The 26,792-nt window shown below is 42.8% G+C and overlaps 1 protein-coding gene across 1 annotated transcript in view; it reads right to left on the bottom strand.

The window, feature by feature from the left end:
- The window catches only part of CDK15 (cyclin dependent kinase 15), a 34,508-nt gene extending 9,722 nt beyond the window's left edge, over positions 1–24,786 (bottom strand). Inside the window, exons 1-9 of the mRNA XM_053947871.1 lie at positions 24,667–24,786; positions 23,519–23,616; positions 22,872–22,951; positions 19,322–19,416; positions 18,474–18,536; positions 16,346–16,469; positions 15,654–15,774; positions 10,603–10,696; positions 5,469–5,532 (exon numbers count right to left, since the gene is read on the bottom strand). Coding sequence (XP_053803846.1) covers positions 5,469–5,532; positions 10,603–10,696; positions 15,654–15,774; positions 16,346–16,469; positions 18,474–18,536; positions 19,322–19,416; positions 22,872–22,951; positions 23,519–23,616; positions 24,667–24,786 — 859 coding nt within the window. The remainder of the gene's footprint in view (positions 1–5,468; positions 5,533–10,602; positions 10,697–15,653; positions 15,775–16,345; positions 16,470–18,473; positions 18,537–19,321; positions 19,417–22,871; positions 22,952–23,518; positions 23,617–24,666) is intronic.
- Between the last annotated feature and the right edge of the window lie 2,006 nt (positions 24,787–26,792).

Genomic DNA, 26,792 nt, shown 5'->3' with positions numbered 1-26,792 from the left:
ATAAAAGTGTAGAAATAAATTACCAATGTGAAGTTTCCTGATAGAAGAAAAACAATTTTAAAAATTGTTTGGAAAGGCAAAAAAAATTTTCTGTATGAGGCATAAATTTTTGCCTCTTCACAGAGCTGGCCAAAAACTTTCAGATGTGGTAACTTTCTGTCAGAAAAATTTTATTTGTGAGATGAAAATATTTTATGACAATATATCAATTTCATTAAATATTAGTAAAAATGCCAAGATTACTTAAGTACTGTACTGAAATCTTTTAACATTAATATTCTTTAATGAGTTTAACACAGAATTTTAAAAATGCATGTTCAGTTGGTAACAATAGGGCAAAATGTTTCAGTGATATCTTAGGGAAATGTCACTTTGTTTTTGCAGAGTGTATTTTCAGTGTATTTGTATTTGGAATAACATTCCAAAAAAGGAAATAGGATTTTCTTTACATTTGAAATAGAAATATCAGCTTGCTTACTGGGAACTGGGAGGAATACCTGAATTATAGAGTTTGCTGTCTTGAGCGAGCCTCTTAACTTAAATTTATCTTTTATGTAATCTGGAGATTAATAATTATCTGAAGGGGTAGTGTAAGAGCCAGTGAGCCACCTATTCCTGTCCCTGTCCAAACACATCTCTCAGTGAAGAATTCAGCTTGAGTGAGGACTGCCAAATTTGCAGTTTTGAGTATACAGAGCTTTGATTATAAATGGAAGATATGGGTAAGAAAACTGTGTCTCTGCTCAAGGAATTAATGCAGTTAAGTAATGCACTTTAAATCAGTTCAGATTAATCTCCTGACTGACCCCATATAGACAAATCCTCAGAGAATGCCGAGGCCCCATTGTGTTGAGCAAGGTAAAAACAGAGTAGTGAATGTTTTCCCTACTGTAAGATTAAGACCAATTTAAAATTGTAAAACACTGTAAATAGCTACTCCATAAAGGTAAGAGATAAAGAATATTTAGATCATTCAAAAAAGTAGATGAACTAGTGATTTAATCATCTCACAATGATGATCTAGACATAAAATGATGGGATTGTGTAGGGCTGATTGGCTTTTTTAACACTATGAGTAGATCTGAAAGGTAGCACGTAGGTTTGTTATTTTCTATCCTTATGCAAGGTAGAGTGTGCTAATGAGGAAATACCTTCCTATTTGAAAACCCAGGTGGAAGTGGCTAATGAACTGATAATGAGGCAAGCAAGCCAAAGGACAAAAGTTAAACTTTCCTAATTGATGAAGAGAGACAAAGAGGATGCCAAGTGCTGCTGGATGAAGGCAGTGGGGTTGCAGGCTCACAGAGAAAATTTCTCTCATTAGTGAAATCTCTGTGGCTTCAGGACAGGAGCAGAGCTCTGTCTGTGTGGCAGGCCGGAAACTGCAGGCTGTGCCCACTGCCACACAGACGGGAAGTTTCCCTACACCCTGGCTAGCATGCATTGCACGTTAGTTACAGTGCTGCTCTTCCCTTTGCGATCAAAGCCACATGCAGTTTATTATGACAATAAAAATTTTATCGTTTTAGAATTCAGTTTTCAACCACCCATGTGTTAAATGAAACATCAACATAAAAAGTGAGATTGCAAAAAAAGCCCAAAGCCCTCGGAATGCAGACTTCATCTGCATTTTCACAAATGTCATGGGAAGTTTGCATTTCGGGGTCTGCTGCTTGTTGCCTCCATCTGCTGGTGACATTTTGGAAACGCAACAGACACTGAAAACACGTACCTGGGTGCACAGCTTGACTCTGGAAAGCTTCTAAATCTCATTCAGCATACCAAAGCCTGCAGATACTAGGAAAAACTAGGATTTCTTTGAAAGTCATTGCTACATCTGAAAAGGCCTCATGTGAAACCTGCATCTGCTCTGTGAGATGATATTACCTGGCACAGGCAAGTTCATCATTCAGCCTGTACAATAAATCAAGGAGTAAAGCTTACTCTCAGTTCACCATGTTATAGATAGATATGTACTGCTTCCCACTCTTTGGAATCCAAATGTCAGAAAAAGGAAGCAAAAACTAACTTGGTACATTGGGCGCTCCAGTATTCCCAGTTTCGCAAAAGCACTAGCTTAATGTCATGGGCTGTGATTCCTAATCCTTTCCTGCCCTTGACCCCTGCTGTCTAGATTCAAACTTGTAACCATTAATGGGGCTGGATCAAAACACTGGCCTTCTGGTGTCACCGATGGTGTTTAGAGGGGATTTAAACTCACTGCTTTTCAGCGCAGTGAAATGAACACAGCAGTAGATTAATGCAAGGATTTGAGCTCACTCAGCATGAGAGCTTTCAAAAATAGTGTTAACAGAGCTGCAACTGCCTCTTTCAGGGGAAGCAAAATGAGGGAACAGAACAAATGAACAAACACAGGGCAAAGCCTTGTCACTATGGGTAGGGCTGGTAAGCCTGGGGAGCCAGGGAGACGGCCAGCGAGTCTACTGAGATGTGGGGCAGGAGCTTTCCCAATGTTCTCCAGGGAATAGCTCTCCAACCTGCTTGCAGGCCCTGTGACTGCACATAATTCCCTACCCCAAGTGTCTCTCCTGCAGAGAGAAGGTGACATCACAAGCTGTAGGGCTGGCCACGAATGGGTTACTCACCCATCCTTCCCATTCACCTGGAGTCAGGTTGAGACTTTGGCAAACTGTAGGGAATGGGCATGAGGCTGTTCTTGAACTTCTTTGTGCAAGACACCGGGGCATAGGTTAGTCAAAAATGCTTTTGCACATTTCATCCCTTGCCAGCTGCCAGCTACAGAGGAGGCAGAGGAGCTGCTTTTCCTCCAGCTGCCCTGTGTGTGCCCCACAGGCCCCACAACCCATGCTGTATCCTTTTCAGAGTGCAGCAGGATGTGTTCAAGCCCAGCAGTGACAGGAAAACATCTAAAGGTTTCCAGCTTTCATTTCAAAGATTCCTACTAACCCACCTCGCCCAGGAACCCTTCCAGTAACAATCTCAGTCTGGGGCTGAGCCTACGCTGCTGAATCCAGTGGGAGTTTTGCCATCAACTTCAATGAGAATAGGATCACACCTCAGTGCTTTGTTTTGCCCGTGTTCATTCCTTGCCGCGGGCAGGAACCTGTTTGTTTGTTTGCTGCCTGTGCTCAGTGTGAACATCAATAGGACTAGCTAAAAGAATTCAAACCATCAGATTTGGGGAAGAGCTCCAAAGTTTGTTTGCTTATCTGAACCAACCCAGGCACCCAGATTCGCACAAATGGTCTGGGAATAAGCTCAGGAGAGAAGGTTTTCTCAGGCTGACTCCACAGATTGTATTTGGGCTGAGCACGTCCTGGGTGGGGGAACAGCATTTGTGCTTCAGGGAAGAGAGGGGAAGTGCCAGAAGCATATAAATGGCATTTAGCTTTAAACAAAGAGATTAATTTGTCTTTTTACCAGCAGTCTCATCAAAAAGTGAATTGATTTAGTTCATGAGTAGGGTAAATAGTCCAACTTTAGACTAGCCTTCTTCTGTCCAGACTGGTTTGTGTAATCCAGGTGTGAGCCAAGTGCTTGGTTCCTGTATGTGGCTGGAACAGCTCGCAGTCCCTTAGGCTCTCAAGAGGGGAAAGAGATATTGCCTCTCCAGCTAACACAGGTATTGCCGAAACACTGACGTAGTATCTTTCATGTGTTTGCCAGCTCCGTGGGATGCTCCAACAGAAGTGTCCTCTGAGTCCTGCATTTCTGCCTGGTCCAGCCACAAAAGGCACCAGCACCCCAGTATCACAGCACAGCACGGGTCAATTCTGCCCCTCTGGAGTCTAATAGGGAAACTTTCTATCAAGTCTGAAAGCAAGTCAGACATGAAAACTGCTTATGATGACTCAACTTCACTGGGGCTCTTGCCCTGCTGTCCAGGTGCCTGTCCTCTCCTTCCCAGCCCTGCCACTGGAACCCTCCAGAGCAGCAGAGGACAGCACTGCTACTCAGACAAAACAGAGCTGAGGGAATCACTACTCAGAGCAGTTCGAGGCACTCACATTCTTTGTTGTCTGTGCAAGTTTCTTTGCTAACATAGCCTTAATGCTTGCATTTCTAGGTTGTGCCTTTACATAGCACCAGGATATCTAACCATCGTCACTCAGAGTTTGTATGTTTGTGGCTTTGTATTAGCAGATGACTTGCATAAAAAAATTCTTTGTGATTAGTTCCTCCCATACATGAGCATTTCTGTATCTCCCAGACTATTCTTCTCAACTTGTAGACTATCCAGCCAGGCCTTCTACAACTTAGAGAAGAAAATGCTTCCTCCAGATGTCTGCTCTGTGCTTGCTTGCTATCCAAATTAAACTTGCTGTGGAGAGCGACACATTCCCATTTCACGCTGGTTTGATTAATGTGTCTCAGCTAATTGTGTGAAAGATTCCAGTCCTTTCGACTGTGAGACCACGTTATTGTTCAGCCAATCTCGGCTTCCATGTGAAAATGGGGGCTGTTTAGTGTTCATGCACCAGAATCAAAGGAGGGGCATCTTGGACTGGGTCACAGAGCAACACCCACTTCTTTGAAAAGATGTTACTATGCTCTACTAAACCTGTAAACCTCTTGCTCAAAGCACGTCTTCTCCCTCCTCTTCTCCCCCCTTGTTCTTTTTTTCCCTGTCCAGATAGACAGGCTCCCCCCACCACTCTCCTATGGTATAAGTGAGAGAGAATGGCTAGATTGTGGGTAGCTGAATTTCACATTCTAGGGTTTTTAATATTTCACTTTAATATTTCTCTTACAGAATGATCCTGCTGAGAGGCTGAGAATCAGTGCTCATCATTTCCCCCTCACTGACACTTGAATATATTTTCCCAGGAGAAAACATTAAACAAAAAGAGAAAGAGAGAAAGGGAGAGAGAGAGAGGGAGAGGGAGAGTGACTGAGCTAGCTTTTCAAAGCATACTTCTCAACCTGCCCACATCAAAATAAGAGACAACTGGCCCTTTGAAGTTCAGGACACAGACTTCTCTACCAGCTCATGTGGAAATAAAAGAATCCAGCTTTGTAAATCACAGATTTCTCACCTTGCCGACATCAAAATCAGGGACAGTGACCTTTAAAGCTTAGATTTAAAGGTCCCCAAACCAATCTCCATAAAAATAAGGAAAGTTCAGATAAACTGCATCTCCAGGTGTCTGTCAGCTTTTCCAGTCTAAACCAGAAGACATTGGTCCTTTGCTCCACTCCACTGAGGAGTGGAGACTAAATACACTGTGAGACTTTGAGCAATGAAATCTTCTGTTAGACTTACACACCAGCACTCAGTGAGGCAACTTTGCCACACACATACCTCTGTTTGTAAACTAAGCCAATTCCAGTGTTGTTGTAGGTCCTACAACAGCACTGTCATTAAGTAGCTCAGGGATTTAGTAACACTGAAGCACAGGATTTTTCATAATAAGAATTACTGACCCAACAGTGGAGTGGCTAGTGGCTCAGAGAAAAAGCTGACCTTCTCATGAGTTAAATCCTACCTGGGTTATAGCTGGGAAGCTTGGAAAGTCCTGGCCAGGTGTCTTCAGTTGGGACCCCCAATACCTGCAAAAGAAGAGAGTGGGAAGAACAATGACCTCTTTCTGCCCATTCTTTGCCTTGGTGTGGAGTTGGAGGAACCTCTCTCAGTGGAGAGTGACTGACCTTCCCTGTAAACCAATGCAGAATTACACTGCCCTGGCTGGTGCTGGATCTACCATTGTGCATAAAGGACACTGACATTTTAGCACCTGATTATGGAGTAGAAAGGCTCCTGCTGAGATTGAATGCTGTTGCTGCTGGGAACATCAGTGAAGGCATATACAGCTTCACTGCCAGGTGCCACTGCTGCCTGTGTTTGCCAGCCCAGGGGTCATGCAGTTGAGCCCTTTTCAGTGCTGAAGGTGTCCTCGAACACCAGAGCTGCACTGGGTGGGGCTCTGTGCCCACCTGCACTGGCAGCAGCTGGTATGTACAGCAGCAGCACAGGCTGTGAGCTCTAAGAAACCCTTGCCTTCTGAGGTAAAAAAGTAAAGCTGGCAGACAAGTCTGGTAGCTGGAGCTAGAAAGCAGTGCAGAGCCTCACTCTGAAGGATACAGAGCTTCAGCAGTGTCTTTGGCCTTTATTGGGGATTGTGGACTTCAGTAGTAGCTGCTCACTGAGCAAAGTCTGGGCCAGTAAAGCCTCCTCCAACTTCATTTTAGTTTCTGAAATGTGTGAGATTCAGCATATCTATTTTTCTGCAGTTGTGGATGTTTAGTGTTGTTATTATTATTACTTAACTCATGCAAAGTACCCCGTGCCTATTGATATGGATGATATGTGCTAAAGCAGTAAAGCCACATATTTAAGAGTAGTTAAGAGCATGTGAAATGGTAGTATAAATCAGTAGTGCTAGCTCCAAGCATTCAAAGCTTTCATCCAGACAACCCCCAGAATTATCAGGTTTTCTTAAAAAGCAGTGAAAATTTAACATGAAAAGTTTCAGGGTTTTTATTCACTTTCTCTTCTCCAACACTAGACTTGTCTCACATTAGTTACCCTTTGCATATGATAGACAATTCCCGTTCCTTAAAATGTGAGCTGAGATATATGACATGGGGAACTTGGCCTCCCAAAAATTTGTATTAAGATTGCAAGAAAACACGCATCAATGAAAAAAACACATTAAAGAAGGAAGAAATATAAAGCCAGCTTGTGGTAGTTGTAAAGCACCAGGTAGTTGATTGTTTTTCTCACTCACAGCTAGGAAACAGCTGTGACAATTGCAGCTGTCTGGAGAAGACAGCCACAAGCAGGATGTGCATCTCACTGCTGGCACACATTAGCAGTGAAGAGAAGCAGGTTGCTGTGGCCCACGGTTCCAAACTGTTTATGGACTCAGCCTGCCACAGCAAAGACTAAGGGGGAGGATCCTTGTCTCTGCTCACCTGTAAAATCAGCCTTGGAAGCTTGAAAGCTCCCCAAAGAGAAGGTGTCTCACAGTGTTCAGCCAGCTGAGGACGTTGGAAGTTGTCTGGCACCACGGGTAATTTGACAGCCCTGGGTGAGGATGCTTTCTTGACTGGTGTGTGTATTGTGTGACTAGAACAAGTCTGCCCAAAGCAAACTCTCTATGCACAGAGTTGGAATTTGAACTTGAATCCAGAATTTGCTCTCTTTTTGCTATCCTGAAAGCAAAAAGAGCTTCCTGGTTAGCTTTCTAGGAAGCCCTGCTCAGTGGGTCCTCATTCTTCAAGGTTTCTTGTGAGCTGTCAAACATCAGTTCTACAGGCATCAGAGGAAACTGGGTAAGTTCAGTGCATAGTAAAATCATACTTACCAGGGTCAGCTCAGCATTCTGCTTCTTTTGGTGAAGAATTTAAACAAATAATTATTTGAGTGTGCTAATAGTTTTCTACACAAGGATTATAGCAAATACTACATTTTACTGCATTGAGGAGTGAAAGTGTTCAGAGCACCAATTACTGAATGCCGTATGAATTTATATTTGCATTTTCTGAGCCTTTTCATTACAACAGATGATTTTCCAACCTGTAAACTTGCATCTCTTTTTATTTTCCAATGTAATGGGGCAAGTGATCTCTTCCTCTTCCATTCTCTTCTCTTTTTTCCCCCTCCCGGGATCTTTAGTAGATTCCTTGCCAAATCAGACAATGTGTTACAGTTATTTATTTGAAATTAATTATACTCTGACAATTATTTTACCTGTGGCATATCCACCCTAAATCTAGATGTTAACTTTCTGGTCCATGTCACCAGAAAAAACAAAGCAACTTCTCTACAGTCTGTAGTGAAAGGTTTTGGTGCAGGTCAGTTCAGCCTGCTGGGGAAGACACAGTTTCAGCCAGAAACATTTTTACAGTGCTTGTATTTCAGCAAGTGCTTTAAGATGGTGTAAATCATTGCTCTTTCTCTCTGCCCTCTAACTGTCTGCTTCTCCTGTGATGACTTAGTTGAAGGAATCAACGTAGCTGATTTTGTTTAATTTTGTTGGGAAGTCTTATTGTATATTTTGTGTTGAGGAGCCTTGTAGTCATTCATTTGGCACAATGTGTGGCTCAGCAGCAGAAGCACCCTGGTGGCATTCTGTAGCCTAATCCAGCCCACATGAAGTCCTCAGCACGATGTTAATCAATAAGATGGAGCTTTTGCATGCAAATCCTAGGCCCGGCCTCTTAAAATTGGAATCATGGATCTTGAGTTGGTCAGGTTTGCTTGCTCTCCATGCCATGAGCAAACTGGAGACGCTGGAGTTCTCATTCACTCATGCCACACTTCCATTACCAACACTGCCAGCCTTCCCTTCATGTTTGGCCCTGCTCCTGTGCCATGCCTTCATGCGTACCAGTGCTCATTAGGGCTACTGTTTGTGCAGCCAGAGGATGAGAATGGCAAAGAAGCTGTTCTCATTTAGAGTAAGCCAGGAAGAAAACAAGGTTGCAGGGTCCTCAGTTCATGTAGCCCCACATGTGAGAGGTGACACAGCAATGAGCAGCCAGGTATAGAGATGGGAGATGGAGACTGCTTTAAGTGGCACTTGCCTCTAGAACAATTTTTGGTAAAATGACAGCCAGTCAGTCCTGATGATTCAACTGGACAAACACATTTCACAGAAGGGAGATTTTCCAACCAAGTATCTATATGGCGTGTGAACCAACAGTCCCACACGGAGATGAGCATACTGGGTGATATAGACTCATGCACACAAATGCAGATGGTCTCTCTATCAGTGCAGGGTGCCTCTGCTAGTAGTACATGAAAGGAACTGACTATTAGAAAACAGTAGGAATCCCCATTCTGAACCTCACACTCAGCAAAATATCTCATGCTAGACATCGAAAGCCTCTAAGGAGCTTTGAAATCTTGGTCTAACACAGAGCCTCATTCCAGGCTGTATAATATCATAAAACCTCCTGTGAAAAGCACTAATTATTTCATAGCTCTTTAAACTTCCTCATGATTTTTAAATAAGGGGTTTTTTTGCCTTCTGTGGCACAAATCCTGTTAATCATGGTATTAGTTATAATACCAGAGAAATTATGATAGCGCTATAACCCTCTAATGCAAAACCACAGGAAATGTATCCTGAGATTGCAGAGACATAAGTGTAAGGATAGCCTTCATTCCCACTCTGATAAACTTGACCTTGCCCTGGCTTTGAACCTTGTTAATTGGCCAAGTACGAATTTTTTTCCCCCAATAATTCTTTTTTCCCCCCACTCTCTATGAAAGAGAAATTCAGCATTTATTTAAATGGACTGAACTCAAGTCTAAGAACTGGATGCACTTACCTGACTTTTTATCACATTCCTACTTACGACCAGAGAGGAAAACCCTACCAAACAAGAGTGTTTCTGCATGAAGTGGTTAAACTGGAAAAATCTGACTTACAGTCAGATGTTTAATGCAGCAGTCTAATGGCTATGAAGTAATTTCTCATTATTTTAATGAATTTTATTTTTTCTGTACTTTCTACTTTGAAAATCCAAGTTTCAGAAGCACTCTATGCATAAGAGTAAATCCTTGGGAGGAAATGTGAAAGGGCAGACACAGAATCACAGAATCTGCTGAGTTGGAAAGGACCTAAAAGGATCATTGAGTCCAACTCCTGGCCCTGCACAGGATACCTCAAGAATTCCATTGTATGCCTGACAGTGTTGTCCAAAAGCTTCTTGAGCTCTGGCTGTCTTGGCTGTGACCACTTCCCTGGGGAGCCTCTTCCACTGCCCAGCCACCCTCTGGGTGAAGAACCTTTTTGTAATATCCAACCTAAACCTCCCCTGACCCAACTTCAGGCCATTCCCTCGGGTCCTGTCACTGGTCACTACAGAGCAGAGATCAGTGCCTGCCCCTCCTCTTCCCCTCACAGGGAAGCTGTGACTGCAGTGAGGTCTCCTCTCAGACTTCTCTTCTCCAGGCTGAACAGACCAAGTGATACCTACAGCAAGACCTAAGATGAATGCATAGGTTGACCTTGCTGTTGAGTCAGTACCAGGGTCAGGAACGCTGTCAGTGCTGCTGACTGCCTCAGTTCTGCTAAACCACTCTAGGAATGTGGCTCTGGGTTACTGTTTCTCCATCAGAAAAAACAACTTAGGAAGCTCCCAAATATGTTGCTCTTTCTCACTTTATACAGTAATTTCACACTTTCTATTATGCCAAATCAGTCTCTAGAGCTGCACTGGATGATACAAAATGTGCCAAGTTAAAGTGAAGAAGGATCTCTGACAAATCTCAGGGTCTTGCCATTTTCAAGGTAGTTCCGGAGCAGTATTAGCCATCCTTTGTGAGAATGTGGTGTGCTGTATCCTACAGTTAGTAATGGATTTAAAAAGAAGCTAAAGAATTTGCAGTACCTGCACACCTTTTATGCTTTCTTCAATTTGATGTCATTTTAATTGGCTTTAAATTTTTGATGAGATGACAAACATCAAAAGGAAGTAATTTGATTTACTCCTGTGTCTATAAGAAAGTTGCCAAATATAAAATGGGTTACAAAGTCTGCTATGAACTTGGCAGATTAGACCAAATTATTTCTGCTATTCACAGGACCTATGCTTAGGATTTCAAAATTAAGTAGGCTGAAGCAATGGATTCTTTTTCTCTTCCATTTCACAGTGTATTTTACTCACCGCCCAGATCTTCTCCAGCTGTTCATGAGTACCAGAAGTTCCTGCAAATATTGGCTGACCCTGGATCATTTCCACAAAGATACAGCCTGCACTCCTGCAAGAAACCCAAGGTATTAACTCATTCCCATATATGTTATATATAATAGGATTGTTAGGATGGGAGGGGAGAGAGGCAGAGATAATTGTTGGAATAGAAATTTAGAAATTCTGATTTGTAAATGCAGAAATCTTGATACAAGAGCATAAGTGAAACAGGACGGGAGCAGACCAAAGATAAGTTACATTCACATGCCTCCAGGATTTCAGAAAAAAACCCAAAGGGGTCAGGGTTCCATACAAGTCTTTTCCCATCTCTTTTTTCTCATCAGCACCACCCACTAAAAAAAAAAAAAAAAAAAAAAAAAAAAAAAAATCACTTTTCTCCAGCAAGACAAGACAGGTGCTATCCTTGGAAAAGAAGCCCACTAAAGCAATATCTTTTTTTTTTTTTTTCCAGTACCAAAAGAAATAGTTTCTCTGTCCATTAATTCTGTTACCAAAAAGGTGAAAAAAGGATCATGGCAGAAGCCTGTGGATGGACTTTCCATGAGAAAAGGATATAAAATTGGAGTACTTACAGTAGGAAAGATAAACAGGGAGGTTTATCTTTACTACATGCTTCATGGGCTTGAAGGATATGTTAGATGCAGGCACTAACTACCATAGCCATTTTCCTTCAGAAGCAATTAGCTCTTCATTGGAAAGCTGAAGGCAAGTTTTCATAGCATAAAAAAACTGGTCATAACAGCAGTTAAAATATTCTTATTTTTATGTCATCCCCTGCTCTGCACTTGGGCCAAAACAAACCAGACAGCTTAAAAAAAAAAACCCAACACATGCCAAATTGCTTGATTTTACTAAGGTGGACTAGTCCTCATGGCATAAATTATTAAATAGTTGTGATCAAGGTAGACTTGCCTATTTGCAACTATTCCCAACTCTTACTATATGGTGTAAAACTCCATTCATTTACTTTTTAATAATTTCCTTCAATTTTTTTCTAGGTTTTCTGTCTTTTCACTAAGTCCCATTGCAACTCTTCAGGTTTCAGTCTCATTCTTCTTTGGTTATATCATATTTGAGTCCTTTAGGCTCAACTCTTGAAAACTCAGCTTTGTCTTAAAAGCTATGAAAGTATTACTTTCACTTGCTTAGCAATAACTGGTAATCTCTTCTGGTCATCTGTACTCCTGTGTTACCCTTTGCACCTTGTTTTTGCAATACTGTAGTTGCTTTCCCACCTGGTTGTGGTCAGTTGAAACCCTGGCATGGAGCTCATCTGTGGTATTTATTTTGGTCATCCTTGCACACCAGGTGCTGCCAGCCTGTTTGCAGGTCCATATCTAACACTGTTTTCATAAACATTTCTGCTGCACTTTCCCTTAGCTTCCTGTGCCCTAACCTTGGCAAGTCTTGTGAGATGAGCTTCTCTGCTTGTCTAATATCCTCTTACAGAGTCCAGGTATCACGGATCTTAAATCCACAGCTTTTGCAACATAGAGGTTTTCTGGTGTTTCATAGCACTACCACATGATGAGACATTACTTTGGAGCCCACAGATAGATTCTACTGAGCCCAGTGTCATACCAAGACTGTTTTCACAGCTGATGTATGTGCCCAAATGGCTCACTCTATTTTGCAACCACAGGGGCTGCTGTAATCGGCTGATTGCATTGCACAAGTTCAACTGTGTATGGTCAAAGCAATTTAGGTACTCTTGATTTGTAGGGGGAAGAGAAACAACTCTCCGTGTTTTTGGAACAAGTGATGCTGGTGTTCCACCACAGTTTGCATTCTGATATCCTGGCTAGAAAGGGCCATTAGACTGGCAAGAGCAGGAACTTTGAAAACTAATGGTAGTCATATTAGCCTTGCAGAAGAGGCCTCAGCTTTCCTTCTGAGAGTTACAGTGACAGCTCTGACAGCATTATGAGGATCCTTCTGATAATGAGGATGATTCAAAATAATTTACTTTTAAATGTTTCTAAATACTTAGACCTGGGGTTGTTTTGCTTTCCCCCTTTTCCTTCTTTGCCCTCTAATATTAATTTCTCAAGTCTTCTTACCCCTTCCAGTCTATAAGTTTCTAATAGGGTCTCAGTCCTATAAAACTGCCTTGGGAATAGATAGGGCAGAGGGAGGGGTCTTTTGGGAAGAGGCTTAAACATGATATCTTAGCAAGTGCCAGAAACAGTGACAGTTAAAGTAGTAGGAGAAGTTACAGGGATATTCAGGGAGCATAAGCAGAGCTGATTCAGACAGTACAGTTGTATCCATCTGCAATCCCTGGGGAAGATCTGAACACTGCACTTTGCCTTCAGTCTGCAGTGCTGCATCACACAATGGAAAGATTCTCATCAGGATTAAGATTTAAGATATCTCTACAGCATCCCACAGTTCCCTCTCCATGTTTGCGAGTTTGTGTTGGCGCTAGGAGATGGCAATTTTATATTTAAGCAGAAATATATCTTTCCTCTTGTTCATGACCTAGCCTGGTCTGTACAGTGGAGCCCTTAGCCAATATCTCCCAGTTTGGCATAGTGGGGCACTGTGAACCAGGCTCAGGAGAAGGCTGTCGTGAGCCTGGCAGGTCCATGTTAAATGACTGCATGTGAATTCCTATTCTACATTAATCTACCACAGAAGATCACTGTGATATTTTTTCTCTCTTTTTTTTTTAAATGGAAGATTATACAAGGAAAGTCTGACTGAAAAGAAGACATCTTAAGGCACTCATGATGTTTGCAGGCATTAAAGCACTTGGTGTTTTTCAAAAAAAGAAAAAAAAGGCCTTCTGATATGCAGTGTAATCTCCTTGAAATCCCTTAATTGAATCTTCTAAAGTCCTGAAGAGATAGTGAGGGAGAAAGAAAGAGAAAAGAGATACAGAGAGATTAAAGCAGCTTTTCTAGTTAGTCCAAGAGTGACCAAGTCTCCTTCTATATCTCTTTCTTCATCTATTCAAGGCCTCATTCACTTCCCATGTGCCTCCCACTGACAGTATTGCTGCTCAAGCACACTATGCATGAATTGCAATAATGCTTTATTTTGCTATAATTGGTTTCTTTAAACCAAGGCTTTGACACCCACTGTCTCATGCCATTACCAAGGGCATTCTGACCTGCCTTCATGTAAATTGCAGCATCCAAAAGATGTAGGGTTTTTTTTTCCTTTCTTCCCAATAGACAAGTAACATCTGTGTGAATTCACATTATTTCCTAATAGACAAAAATTGAACTTAAACGCAGTGTACATCAAGATAATAAATGACTCTTGTTAGAGGAAGTTACTGAATAGAGCTCACTGAAGTACTCCCTATTCTCTCAGCATGACATCTTTCTTTAGGGCAAACACTTTGAATGTTGTTATTATAAGGAGGCGTTATAACAAAGGTGCCTATAGTGTGGATGTAGTTCAGTGGGATGGAGAGCACTGTGCTGCTAGAGTTGGGATCTTTGTACACCACTCCTACATTGCTGTTCATTACACCAGAGCAGAGTTATGCAGTGGGGATGTTGGTTTTGCATAGACAGAAATGACACGCTTTCTGTGCATAGCTGGCTTTGGACAGGGGTCAGCTTTGAGGGAAAAAAATCAACAGGCTTATTCCTGATACAAACCCTCTAACCTGCTAGGCAGGCATGTTCTTCAAACTCAGCAGACATTTCTGAGAGACTGTCTGGAGGGAAAAATGACAGGTAGTGGGGGTAGTAGACAGGACTATTTAGACTGGCTTAGCAGCTGGAAGCCATTAGAATTTAGCAAGGTTTTCCTCCTTAGAGAAGTCTTTAAATAATTAAATCAGCAGCAGTCCTAGGGAAGTAAACAATCTAAAAACTTCCGTTTCCCTGACCTACCCTCCAGACTTAGGTCACTGGAGTGTCTGATAAGCTGCAGACCTCTGGAGGGAGATACAGCCTATGAAGACCTGGAGCTTTGCTGTTTGTAAACTTAGCCAGCCATCTCACACATTCTTCAGCCTGCTGCACTCCTACTCTTTCCCAGCCTTTGACTCTGCAGTAGTTAGGAATAAGTCCTGGCGGGACAGGTACAAGCAGAAGATTAACTGGCCTGAAGAAAGGGTGAAGCAGCAATACCATCTACAGGTGTAAAATTGCCAGAATAAGGAAGGTCTCCTGCAACTTCATGAGCTGCACACTGTCTATGAGCATGTCAGGACTGTGTTGCTGGAAGTGGGCTCAGGCTGGTGCAGAAGTGAGCCAGAATATTGATGAACCTTACAGTTAGCCCAGCTACACATCCAAGCCAGCCCAAAAGGCCGCTGGGATCCTGCAAAGCCTTCATCCTCTGCTGTTTTCTGCCCACTCTCAGAGACTCCTCTCCTGTCTATGAATGTGCAGCTTGTTTCCTTTTGATTCCCAAATACATCAAGATTTTTGGGTAGAGCTCATATGGAAACAAGGCTTTAACAGACACAGCCCTTCTCCTGAGTGAAACACAGACTGCATCTGAGACATGGTCTTTGAGAAGAAGGACAAAATATCACAGAAATAATTAAAATCTCAGACACCTTTCTAACTCCAGAGTCATTGAGAAACCCTTTAATGCCACATTCTGTTACCAAGGCCTAACATTCACACCTAATTGACGGTGCAGTTGTGGATCCATTGTTTTTCCACAAAGCCAATTCTGCAGAGAGTTACTACTGACTCAACTGACTACACAGATACACTTGCATTGAGCAAAAGTGTTCTGTTGCAAAACACAAAAATGCTCCATACATGTTACCAGACAAGATGCATATCTCTCATAAATATTATCAGATGATGTTTGTATCAATCCATGGCTGACATGTAGTGACATCATTTCCAACAACTTCTATGAACCCTCTATGAAACTTCTACAAAACTCCACACTGGTCACACATTTACTGCTCACAGTAAATTCCTCTACTTACAACAGTATCTACTGTAACTTTGGCTGATTTAATTTAATTCAGATGAAAATAATTTTTCCCAGGGAACCCCAGACGCTTTGACATTGGTCAGTACCAGATATCTATATCAGAAGAATATGCTGTAGCTCCAAGCAACACATCAGGAGGACGGTACCAGAGTGTCACAACTTCAGAGGAGTATGTCTGTCTGGGGATGGACTGGGCACGAGCAAGGCCTGCAAAAAAACCCCCACCAAACCAACAAAAAAATGTTGTGTGTTAGGACAGTCCTTCTACCTGTACAGTGCATAAATCATAATAATTGGAAACAGGACATTATTTTCTCTTTAAACACAAGTAATCTCAATGCAGCTTACAAGCAATTGACAAAGAAAGTATTTCTGGAATATACTTCTGGGGCAGACCAAATAAAGTTATAGGCTGTGTTTTGCAGGGCTTTATCATTTGAGATTAAAGCAGTTATCCCAAACCAATGCCAAGAAAGCTTTTTGGGTCACACATTGCTGTGGACTCTACACATTTTATTATTTTCTGAACAGAGAGGGGTTGATTCTTTGTTCTCTTGAACAAGTTTTACATGGCAGTAATTGCTCTGAATTAAATGAGGTTAATCCCTGCACCTATCAGTATAAATACAAGAAAAGCTGGACTGACCACAGAAATAGTTTCCTGAAGTTCAAGAAAAGGTTATGTTTCTCTGCCTTAATTGGCTGTGAATAAAGATCTATATGCATGCTACAGCTTTGGTCTGAGCAGATATACAGCTGTATCCAAACTGTGACTCACCAAAGTCGGCTAATTTGAGCTCACCGAGGCAACTGATGAGCAAGTTCTGGGGTTTCAGATCTCGGTGAAGAATGTGTTGTTGGTGGATGTAAGCCAGGCCACGCAAAAGCTGGAACATGAAGAGCTGGGAAAAGCCAACAAAAAACTGAAATGATTTTGTGTGACTTTGCATTGATACATTAACTCTGAACTTTAGGAGAACCCTGGAACAAAGCAGAGACAAAGCAAGTAAGAAACCAGTAAAAATCCCAAAAATTAGTAGAGCTGGCTGAGGAGGAGAAAACTATGGTGGGTTATGACTGCCCTACAGCTTTCTGAGGTTTTCAGAGTAGAATATTTGGCCAGGAGAGCAGTTTAACTGCGGTCCATAAACACACATTTTGGAAATTTAACTTTTCTTTAGAAATGGACTGTTGATTGCAGGAGCAGGGTCAGCTTGCCAAAATACAGACTCCAGCTTTCAGAACAGCAGCTGTGCTGGTCGCAGTGCTCAAGACAAAGAGACAAAGACACACAGCCAAACAAAATGAAAGCCTAAGGAAATGAAGGTTTGCCCCCTTGAACCAGATGGCACCAGCTGACTGGGTTCCATGGCCGCTGCACATGCCACCAGTGGAGCAGGGAACTGACCGACCTGGCAATAGGAACTGTTGGTTTCAAGCTGGGAGAAAGCATGAAGACCTGATTTTAAAAATACAGCAAATCAGATATGATGAACAAAGCAAGCAAGGAAGAAGAAAACCAAGCAAAAAAGGAAGCAAATAAATAAATATCTAACTCCCACCATCATCGTAGTCTAAATAAGCCTGGGGTAAAATAAGTTGGGCTGAAACAAGGTATGAAGTTAGACAGTGGATAGAAACAAAACACAGCAAAAGTAATAAGACTTCACCAGAGAAAAGATATTTTTCACCAGAGGTTTAACCTGAAGAGGAGGAAAAACAGTGACACCCATAGGTCATTTTTGTACCAGAAATTTGTCCCTGTAACATTCTACATACTTATATTCCATAGGAATCACTCAGAAAAAACAAACTGCATTTGCTAGCAAAAATGAAGCAAGCTAGATGACCCTCCTGAAGGAGCAGTAAATAATTTTGCAGTTCAGTTCCTGCTGACAGTGAGTATTCTGGAGAGGAAAACAGAGCAGCTGGCTAGTGTTTATTCACAGAACTGCCAGTGAGTACATATTACAGCCATGTGCTCCATGTGCTTTACGAGCATGTCTGGTAGCAGAACCCTTGAGATCTGTGCCAAAACTACTACACTGCATCTCAGATGTATCTGAGCTTTAAGGATGTTGAAAATATGAGGCCCCAAAAAACTTCATTAGAATTGGTGTTGCTTAACAACTATCTGGAAAAAGATGTGAACAATGTGGCAACATTTGAAGATGACAGAAGTATTTAGATAAGTTGTGATAACAAGTGACAGTGAGGAACTTCAGAGAGATCTGACAAAGCCAGATGAATAGGCAGTTTGATAAGATACAAAGTTATTGTTGACAGCTGTAAGATAAATTAACTGAAGCTGCTCAGGAAAAGGGCCCAGGCATTCACTGAGGACATCTGCACTGAAACCTTAAGCCAGCGTGCAACGGCAGTCCTGAAAGTTAATTAAATGTGAAGATGCATACAAAGGAGAGCAGGATACTATTATAACATCAATCTATAAAGTAAGGGTACATGTTCGGTTGTACTCAGATCCAGTCAAGCAATCCCAAAAGCTATGGGAGAAACAAAAGGGACTTAAATGACTGCAAATATGAAGATAGTTCCAAATGAGAAGACAGTGAGATGTGAGAGTTTTTAATTAGAGAGATGAATAATGTGTTGTAACAGTAAAAGGACGCAAATTTGAGTAGAGATAGGTGTCCTTGCCACAAGATGTCATTGTTCACAAAAGCTAAATGTCCACTTGGAGGCTCAGAAAATAGGAAGAGGGGCTAACTGAAAAAAGGCTTAGAGACTGAGAGGGAGCTTGTTATATCATCAAATGTAGATTTTCTCCGAAGTTTTTGTCATATATGTAACAAATATATATTAGTAAGTAATTTACAGTGACCATACATAGTGGAAAATAACTCTTCCTCATGCCTTAAGGGATATGAGTCTTCTAAGGAACTCACCATAACATTGTATGAATGGAGTCCTCCAGGATGCTGGCCCATGTACTGTGCTAGATCTGTGTGCTAAATAAAAGAGAAGAACTTGAGGCAAAGCTTCTCCTGTAAAATGCCTCTACCAACAATGCCCCTTCTGTAAATGGAAAAATATGCAACTGCTACAAAGTTGCCTATTTCACCTAGGTGAACATCTGGTCTGATGCAGCACACAAGCATGTGCTTAAGTTCTGGGCCATATCAGAGACCTGGCTGGCCTGTTATCTCACCCAGCATTTGTGACCTGAAGCTGCTGGTTAACAGAATTCATACCTGTGCTGGAACTAACCATAAAGCTGCAATAAGAAGACATAGCTTCTGTACTTTCTTTATAATTTGGTTGACTATCTGCAAAAGCAGGAGAAGTAGCAAGATTCAAGTGGAGAATTTTATTGGTATCCTGGTTGCCCCATGAGAGCAGCTCACAGCTTGGTCATGGTAAGCCACTAGGGTCAGTGCCAAATCTGACCCCAGCTGGGATGTGAGCTCATATCATTATTTCCTATCCTTGCTGTGGCTCAAAAACAGTACTTTTATTGTGTTGGCAAGGCAAATATGGAGGTAAATAATGTCTGTCACCCCAGTGGACACAAGACATGGAATTATTTTTGCATACAGCTGTCGCATATGCAGAAAGAAAAGAGTAAGTCTGTGTGGCTGGAAAGCAGGAGATCAAGAAGGAAAATCAATCATTGCACTACAGCATTACGACTTGTTTCTTTGTAGATGTCTTACAGTGCAGTAAATTCATTCTGCAGCCTTTCCAATACTTCCCAGTACTATCTCCACAGGAAGCTAGAAAAACATCAACTCACCATGTACTCAAAGACAAATGTTAGTGTCTCCTTGGTCTGGATAATGTCATGAAGCAGTACAATGTTGGCATGTTTCAAACACTTGAGAAGAGAAGCTGGGAAAACACAAAAGGAAGATCAACTTTACTGCTACTGGAAGTGGAAGGAGATCGTGCACAAAACAAGGCAGCAAAAATAAAAAACTGGGGAGTAATAGTCCAGACTTGGCAGTTCTGTAAGAAGTAGCAGCTACTGAGCCTGAAGGAGGATGGAACAGCTCTGCAGAGAAGCAAGCATCAGTGCTTCAGGCTTGGCAGGAGCCCATCCATCTCTCAGAGGTGGGATCTTGCCTCTGTCAGAAATAGCAGTTCACAGTTCCCATGTGTCAGCTTATAAATTGAGGAGAAGTAATTTCTTCAAGGTAAATGCTGAGAGGGAGGACCTGGAAGCTCCCAGAACAAGAACGCAGTAGCCTCCAGCCTGTCACTGAGCTTCTTATTCTTCTCCCATCTGCCTCCTGGTGTGTGCCCTCAGCAGGGCCCTTACAAGAGACTTCCGGGAAAAGCTGTCTCTACCAGTTTCCAGCTTCACAACAACAGAGCAAAAATCTGCAAAAAGAAATTGCTGTAGGTATAAGCTAAATTCTGAGTTTAGTTCTGTGCATATTGGTTACTGTCTCTGGTTAAAAACTCTAAGAACAGAGATGATGAAGTTACTGCTTGAATAGTAACTTGTTTGTATTTATAAAACTTAGGCACACTTTTCTTTCAGCTTAACTATCTAAAAGCATCATTGCAACTGTGTGTCCCTGGTCCTTAGGTCCTGACATGCCTTTGCCAAGCCTTGTCACATCCAGGGTGTGGTGATGCAGAGGGCAGCACGTGGAAGAGTCTCTGGCCCCATATAGACCACAGGGCACTGACTTATGCTAAGACAAGACCTGCAGCCTTCTGAGCCTTTTGGCTGTGCACTGGGTTTGCTATGTTAGAGCAGGCTCCAGCCAGAACACGTATGAAAGGAGCTTCTCAGCAGAAACTCAGCTTCTCAGTGTGCACAGCTTAGTGAGACAATATAGCAGTAACTCTGTACAGAGGAGGAATGTGGGGAAGAGGTGAAGCTGGCATTACTTTGCCTGTAGGTTGCTGGCACAAGTGAAGAATCTGACCCAGCTGTTCACAGACAGGGAACACAAACTACACAGAGAGAAGCCCCAAAGCCCCAAAAAACAGATGTCCCTGACTCGAGATTTTAGTTCTGCTTCTGACATAGCAGAATAACCTCAGAGCTATTCCAGACCCACTTCTTGTTGCTGATTAAAACCAAATTAGTTTGCTGTCAGATTATGCAGTGCTACAAATTCCATTCAAATAAGGCATGGGCATACAATCTTGTTGTTTCAGCTGAATTAGCTGAAGCACACAATACAGAGCAAGGGCCAGCTGTGGGAGGCAGAGTTTTGGTCACAATTAAAAGCTGCTTTTTTTGTTTTCAACACAATCTGAAAAAGATATTTGAAGAGTTTCATGCGGACAAAGCAAATTGATACTGGATTAGCACTTTGACTTTTGCAACCATAACAATTTCACCTGGTTCTAAAAGCCCTACTGCCAGAGTTACACTGTATAACAGAGCTGTGGCCCAAGCCTGTGTCACTTCTGAGACTTTTGAGCAGTAAGGGATGCCTGATTCAGCACAACTACTGAACTGTAAAGTAGTTCTTGCACAGAGCTTGGGGTTGCTGCAGCCAAACTGCCTCGGCTACTGATACTAGTCCACTTAGCTACCACCAGTATGTTCCCAGTGCATAGCAGTATGGTTATTATTATATTAAACATGCTCCATACTTGCCTATGAACCCAGTAAAGATACTCTGGCTAGAGCCCATCTGCTACAGAACATGATAACCTGACTCTGTGATACCTCAAAAATTCCATATGACCGGAGCTGCTCCAGAGGGGCAGCACAGAGAGTCCACAGTAAAATGGAGGATTCAGCGCCTGTGCCTCAATCAGGCTTCTGGGAACTGCTCCTCACTTTGTTGCTTCTACAACCCCCTGCTGGGGTGTCAGGTGCTACTGCCAGAACCGAGCTTTAAACGCATTTTGCCTCTGCGGGGCTTCCTGGGGTGAAGCGTCTCTTTGTCAGGGGAGCGAATTCCTCCAGGGTAGCAGAGAATGCACCGCGTTAATAAATCTTGTGCTTTGTTTTTGCTACTGACTTACATTGTAAATTTGAGATGTCAGATGCTGCAAAGCTCAGCAGTACACAAAAGACCTACTTAAAGCAGACCCTTCATAGGATCACCCTTGTTTTCTCCCACAATGAATGAAGTAAAGACTCTGGGCCTGTCCAGTAGAGCATGTCAAAGGGGTGCTGATCTTTGGCGCATCATTAGTTCAATGCAGATAAAGCTTTTAAGGTTTATTTTACTGGTGGGCTACGAGTGTAAATGCAGAGCAAAAGCACCACAGCAAATGAGTGTATAGAAAACATATCACAAGCCATTTTTTAAAGAGGCACATTTAGGTGTGTCTCTGCTTTCACACAGAATTGGACTAAGGACTTAGTAAACTTTCTTGTCTTAATTACTGTTATAAACCTGGAGTGGATTCAGTGACCTCTCTTTGTTATTCTGACTTGACTGCTATGAGAGTCCTTCTGTGCTCATGCTGTTCTGTGAAAGCTGGCACAGCTGGTCCCTGACTCTCCATCCCCATCACAAGATTAACCCTGGTTTCACAAGTGCAGTAAAAACTAAAAAGAACCTCACATGTGTTGTCCTACACGGATAGCTTTCACTAATACCATAAAACAGACTGGCACAACAGTTGCATATTTCTGTGTATGGAAGAAAACAGATTAGGGTCTTCTTGGGATTGTACAGCAGATGAAAACAGAAGCCTCAGTCAAGCAGGCTTGTGAACTTAGTCTGTAGGGAAATGTAAATACTTTCAGCCAAAATCAAGCACTTGCACAAAAGCATTTCTTTCTCCAAGAAATTGAGAAATCTGCCCAGTGCTCTACAAAGTTGACTGATAAGAAGAATTTCTCACTGGACTGAAATGACAGATGTTCTTAAACATCAGTTTTATTGAAAGTATCTCTCTTCAGGCTGGGATCTGTGATGCTCCAGTTATCAGCTAGGGAAGTGCCATGGTTGTAGTAACAAGTCTACAGCTGCCCAATGCAGCAGTGGCAAAGGCTGTGTAGTTTCTAGAGGGCTGTGTATTTTCTAGAGGGAGTGAGAAAGCAGCTGTGAAGGAGGCAGCAAACAGAAGGTGCAAGGGAACCCTGACACTGCTAGAAAGAACATGCTCTGGCTGCAGCTGGCACTTATCACAGGCATTGATGCATCTCTCACAAGTGCATACACTAGAGATTCCTGCTCTGTCCATTGCATGCCTGTCCAGCCCAGCATGAAGACAACCTCCATGAGAGGATAAGGAAACAGAATTTTGGAGAAGGACAGCCAGCACATTGAATAAGCAAGAAAGGACTGAGGGAGACATCATGGAGCTTTTCCAGGTTAAAACAAATGCTCTTCAAGAGTGATGTTTCTCTATTGCCTTACCTTCCCGAATGGCTGTAAAGGGCACTCCCTCCTCTGCCTCCAGCTTGATCACTTTCAGTGCCACCACCTGGCTGTTGATCCTGTCAGGTCACAGTAGAAAATCACATGAAGCTTCTCAGTGCTCAGCATGATAACACTAACAGTGTCCCAAGCAAACACCCAAGCAAAATTTCTAGGGCTTGCTGACCCACTCAGGCCAAGCTCAGAAGGGAATTACAAACCTCCTCCATCTTGTGTTCATTAGCAGAGAGCTGAGAGCCAGCCCACCTGGCTAAAGAAGCACTGTGCTGCTGTCCAGGTATTGCTAGAGCATGGTTTTGAGCAGTGGCCCCACTCCACCTTCTCACAGCTTTCCCGCCCCTGTGTGATGACAGCAGGACCTCACGCCCAATTTTTCAATTATGCAGAGATCCCTCACTTCAAGGAAAACCTTTGCTCCCTCCCTGGTTCAGCCAGACAATCTCCTGGCACACTGCTGTGGATCAAAGTGTCTTAGTGGTGCCTCCATGGCTGCAGTGGAGAAGTTCCCTGAAAAATTGGGATGGAGCTTTGCAAATATAATGTCAAAGGCAAGACTGGACTTTTGATTTGTCTTGTCTGCCATAGGAGGTGTTTTCAGCAAGCACTGGTAAGGCAACATTGCTCACCTGCTGATCCCCTTGTACACAGTTGCACAGGATCCTTCACACAGCTTCTCTAGATGTACATAGGATGTGGCGGCTCCAAACGGGATGCCTTGTCTCTGCTTCATGAAGAAAATGTGTTTTAGATTGCTGGGTAGAACAAGAAGCTACTAGCAGGTCATTCAGTAATTAAGTACTGATTCATGGCTGGAATAACCATAGGATAAAATATCTCCTTTCTGGCTCTATGGATGCTGCACCTCACCCATTTGAACCTTTCCACAACATCCTGCTACTGGAAAGAATTGGTGTAACTCCAAGATCCCTGTGTGCTGTACCTCCAGCTCTGCAGGGTGTGGAGCTGCAGGGGCTGCAGAGAGGGTAGAGAAAGGGATGCTCTGGTTACATCTAACAGCTGGCATAGGAAAAGGGGACAAACTGTGTCACTGGCAAACTACCATTCTACTGATGAGTTTCTTTTCTTTCTTCTTGACTGCAGTGCCTTTAAGCAATGCAGATCATTTTCATCTCTCTCTCTCTACCAGTCATAGATCTCCAGTACTGGCTGTAAGGGGGAAACTGTCTGTGTTCCTGTGTTGGTAAATGGTAGCACTCACTCAGAACACACAAAGATAAAGCTGCCTTAACTGCAGAGGGTACTTCTGCCAGCATCATACTAAATGCATTGAATTATTCATCTCTAAATAACCTGTTAGGGCAGGGACCAAAACTCAAATGCAGAAGTGAAATTTCAGGAATACATTTATGTATTCTTCTCCCCCTTAATCCCTCATCCCTCACCTCCTTCTTCACCACTGTATAATTTACATAGCCTGTTAATTTGGCCCGTACAGCATAACAGTGCTGTACACTACACAACTATAAAAAAGGTAGCAATGAATGGCAAGCAGGTTTCAAGTTGTTGGCTGCCTCCCTGTTTTACAATCTCTCATTGGCAAAGAACTTGCTGAAGTGCAATCTTCTCTCCCTGCTCATCACATCAAAGGCACTAATTGTCATCTAAGGTACAGATTCCTCTTTCAGTAGCTTCACAAGCCTGAAGCTGCAAAGTTTGATGCTGTCTGGTTAGAAGCAAATGTGACAGCTTTGCACTCCCACAAGTGGAAGCACCCTATCTCAATGCAGAAGTATCACAATATGATATTAAATACCTCTGCTGTAGTCACTGCTTCCATGTGCTGAAGGCCTTGGATTTGTTGGGAGCCCCTTCTCTCTGAACAGCAGCTGCTGCATCCTGGTCTGACAGCACTTACACACAGCATGTGCCCCATGTTGTCCTGTTTAAATTAAACTGTATCTCTTTTTTTTCTCCTTGCTCCTCCTCATCCCTCTGTGTCTGTAATAACAGCTCATATGATTTGCATGAGGTCTCTGCCTCAAAGAGTCTTGTGATTTCTGCAGTTTTCCTTTGAGAGTCCAAATGCACCTCTGGAGTAGTTCCATTGATTTCAGTTCCTTTGGTACATGCCCTCCAAAAACAGCCAACATTTTTCATACCTGAAGTGGGAGAATTAATAAATCCAAACTTTCTGCTTGTACACATTTCTTTCAGTTAGGCAACTCTCAGTGTAGTAAGTTGGATAATGAAGGGATATGTTTCACACAAGAACAGGCCTTGACTTCCCTCCCTGCCTGTAGCAGCTCTAGGCTTCAGACTTCAGCCTCTGGGCTCTCAGGTGAGTTTTCTGAGCACTGTGGCTGAGCTGTGCTTTCTGCAGGAGCTGTACATTGACTGCCCTTGCTTTGGCATTTACATCAGTGTGGGGAGCTGTCTGTCCCTGCTGGATGACGTGTCCAAGGGATGCAATGAGTTGCAGCTGATGGTCTCGTCCATATGTCAGAATAACCAGAGCAAACTGATTAATCCTGCCCACTGCAGAGCAGGGAATGCACAGTGCATTTAGCCTGGGTGTGGACAGCCAAGAGTCCCCTCATAGTCCTGCATGAGCAGGACTCACTGTGCAGCTTCCTAGGACTAACACCCAACCCACACATGGAAGATGACAAGGGCTGAGGGAGCAGTCATCGTCCTGTGGTATTTTTCTGCTGACTCACTAGGTCCTTCAGTTTTCATTTGAATGCATCACATGAAATATTCCCTTTGCGTCACGGTTTTGATGTCCAAGAATAACACTTTTTCCTTGAGCATAATTATTTATTTAAAGCAAAAATTATTTATTTAAACCAAAAATGTCTTGTGAAGCCAGGAACAATTTTTCTGTCTTGTTGCAACCAAACCACCCAGCCTCTGCATGTCAGGGAGTAGAGGGGAAATACTGTCACAAAGAGAAGTAATCCAACTTTTGCCAGGTAGCCAGAGATGACAAATGAAGAAAGCATGCTTGTAGCTGATGATTGTTGTTATTGGAAAAAAAAAAAAAAAAAAAAAAAAAAAAAAAAAAAAAAGGAGTAACCATTCTTGTTAGTGGAGGAAACACTCTAATAGAAATAGAACTATTAAACATTTCTAATAATAAATAAATAATAAATGTTTAATTATTTCTATTAGAAATATTTCTATTAGAAATGTTTAATAGTTATCCTTAAAAAATGTAAGAATTTATAAAGGAGAGCCTGAACGTGTCTTTGGAACTATGGTTTTTAAATGAAAGTTTCAGGCAACATAAAAAATAGTCGACTAAGAGGTGACATAACCTTAAAAGCACAATTTACAAAACTTGCTCAAATAGAAACGCATATATATGCCCATGTAGCAATATGTATATATAGATATATAGCATGTGTATGTATGTGTGTATATACACACATAGGTGTAGACACATATTGTGTATATACACATTGGTGTATTTATGTGTACATACTTAAACGTATTCTGTGAAATCGATGTCTGTGGAAAACCACACATAGATGCGTGTGCATGACTCGCACAAACGCGTGCACGCACACGCACCCGCGGCAGCACAGCTATTCCCACCGGCCGCTCCTGAGGGGAAGCTCTACATTGGGCCTGCTCCCAGCGCTGTGGCACAGGCCCGCTCCCCGTTATAGCAGCAGTGACGGGCGGGTTTGCGGAGCAGGAAGGGCCAGACGGGCGCTGTCGCTGTCACCGATCGCTCCTGGGCCGGCCCCGGGCTCTTTATTTGCGCCTCGAGTATTTCCTGACGCATACCCACGTGTCGCTCCGGTCTCTGCCTGTTTTGTCCCGGGCAGGGACCCGTCGGCGCTCGCGCGGCGCTGGCCCCGCCCCCTGCGCGTCCCGCGGCCCCGCGTGAGTCAGCCGGGCGGCGCGAGGGGCTGCGGGCAGCGCGCGGCTGCG

The sequence above is a fragment of the Vidua chalybeata genome, chromosome 7 (assembly GCF_026979565.1).
Source record: "Vidua chalybeata isolate OUT-0048 chromosome 7, bVidCha1 merged haplotype, whole genome shotgun sequence".
NCBI lineage: Eukaryota > Metazoa > Chordata > Aves > Passeriformes > Viduidae > Vidua > Vidua chalybeata.
The sequence above is the reverse complement of the archived record's forward strand: the minus strand, read 5'-3'. Positions and strand labels throughout refer to the sequence as shown.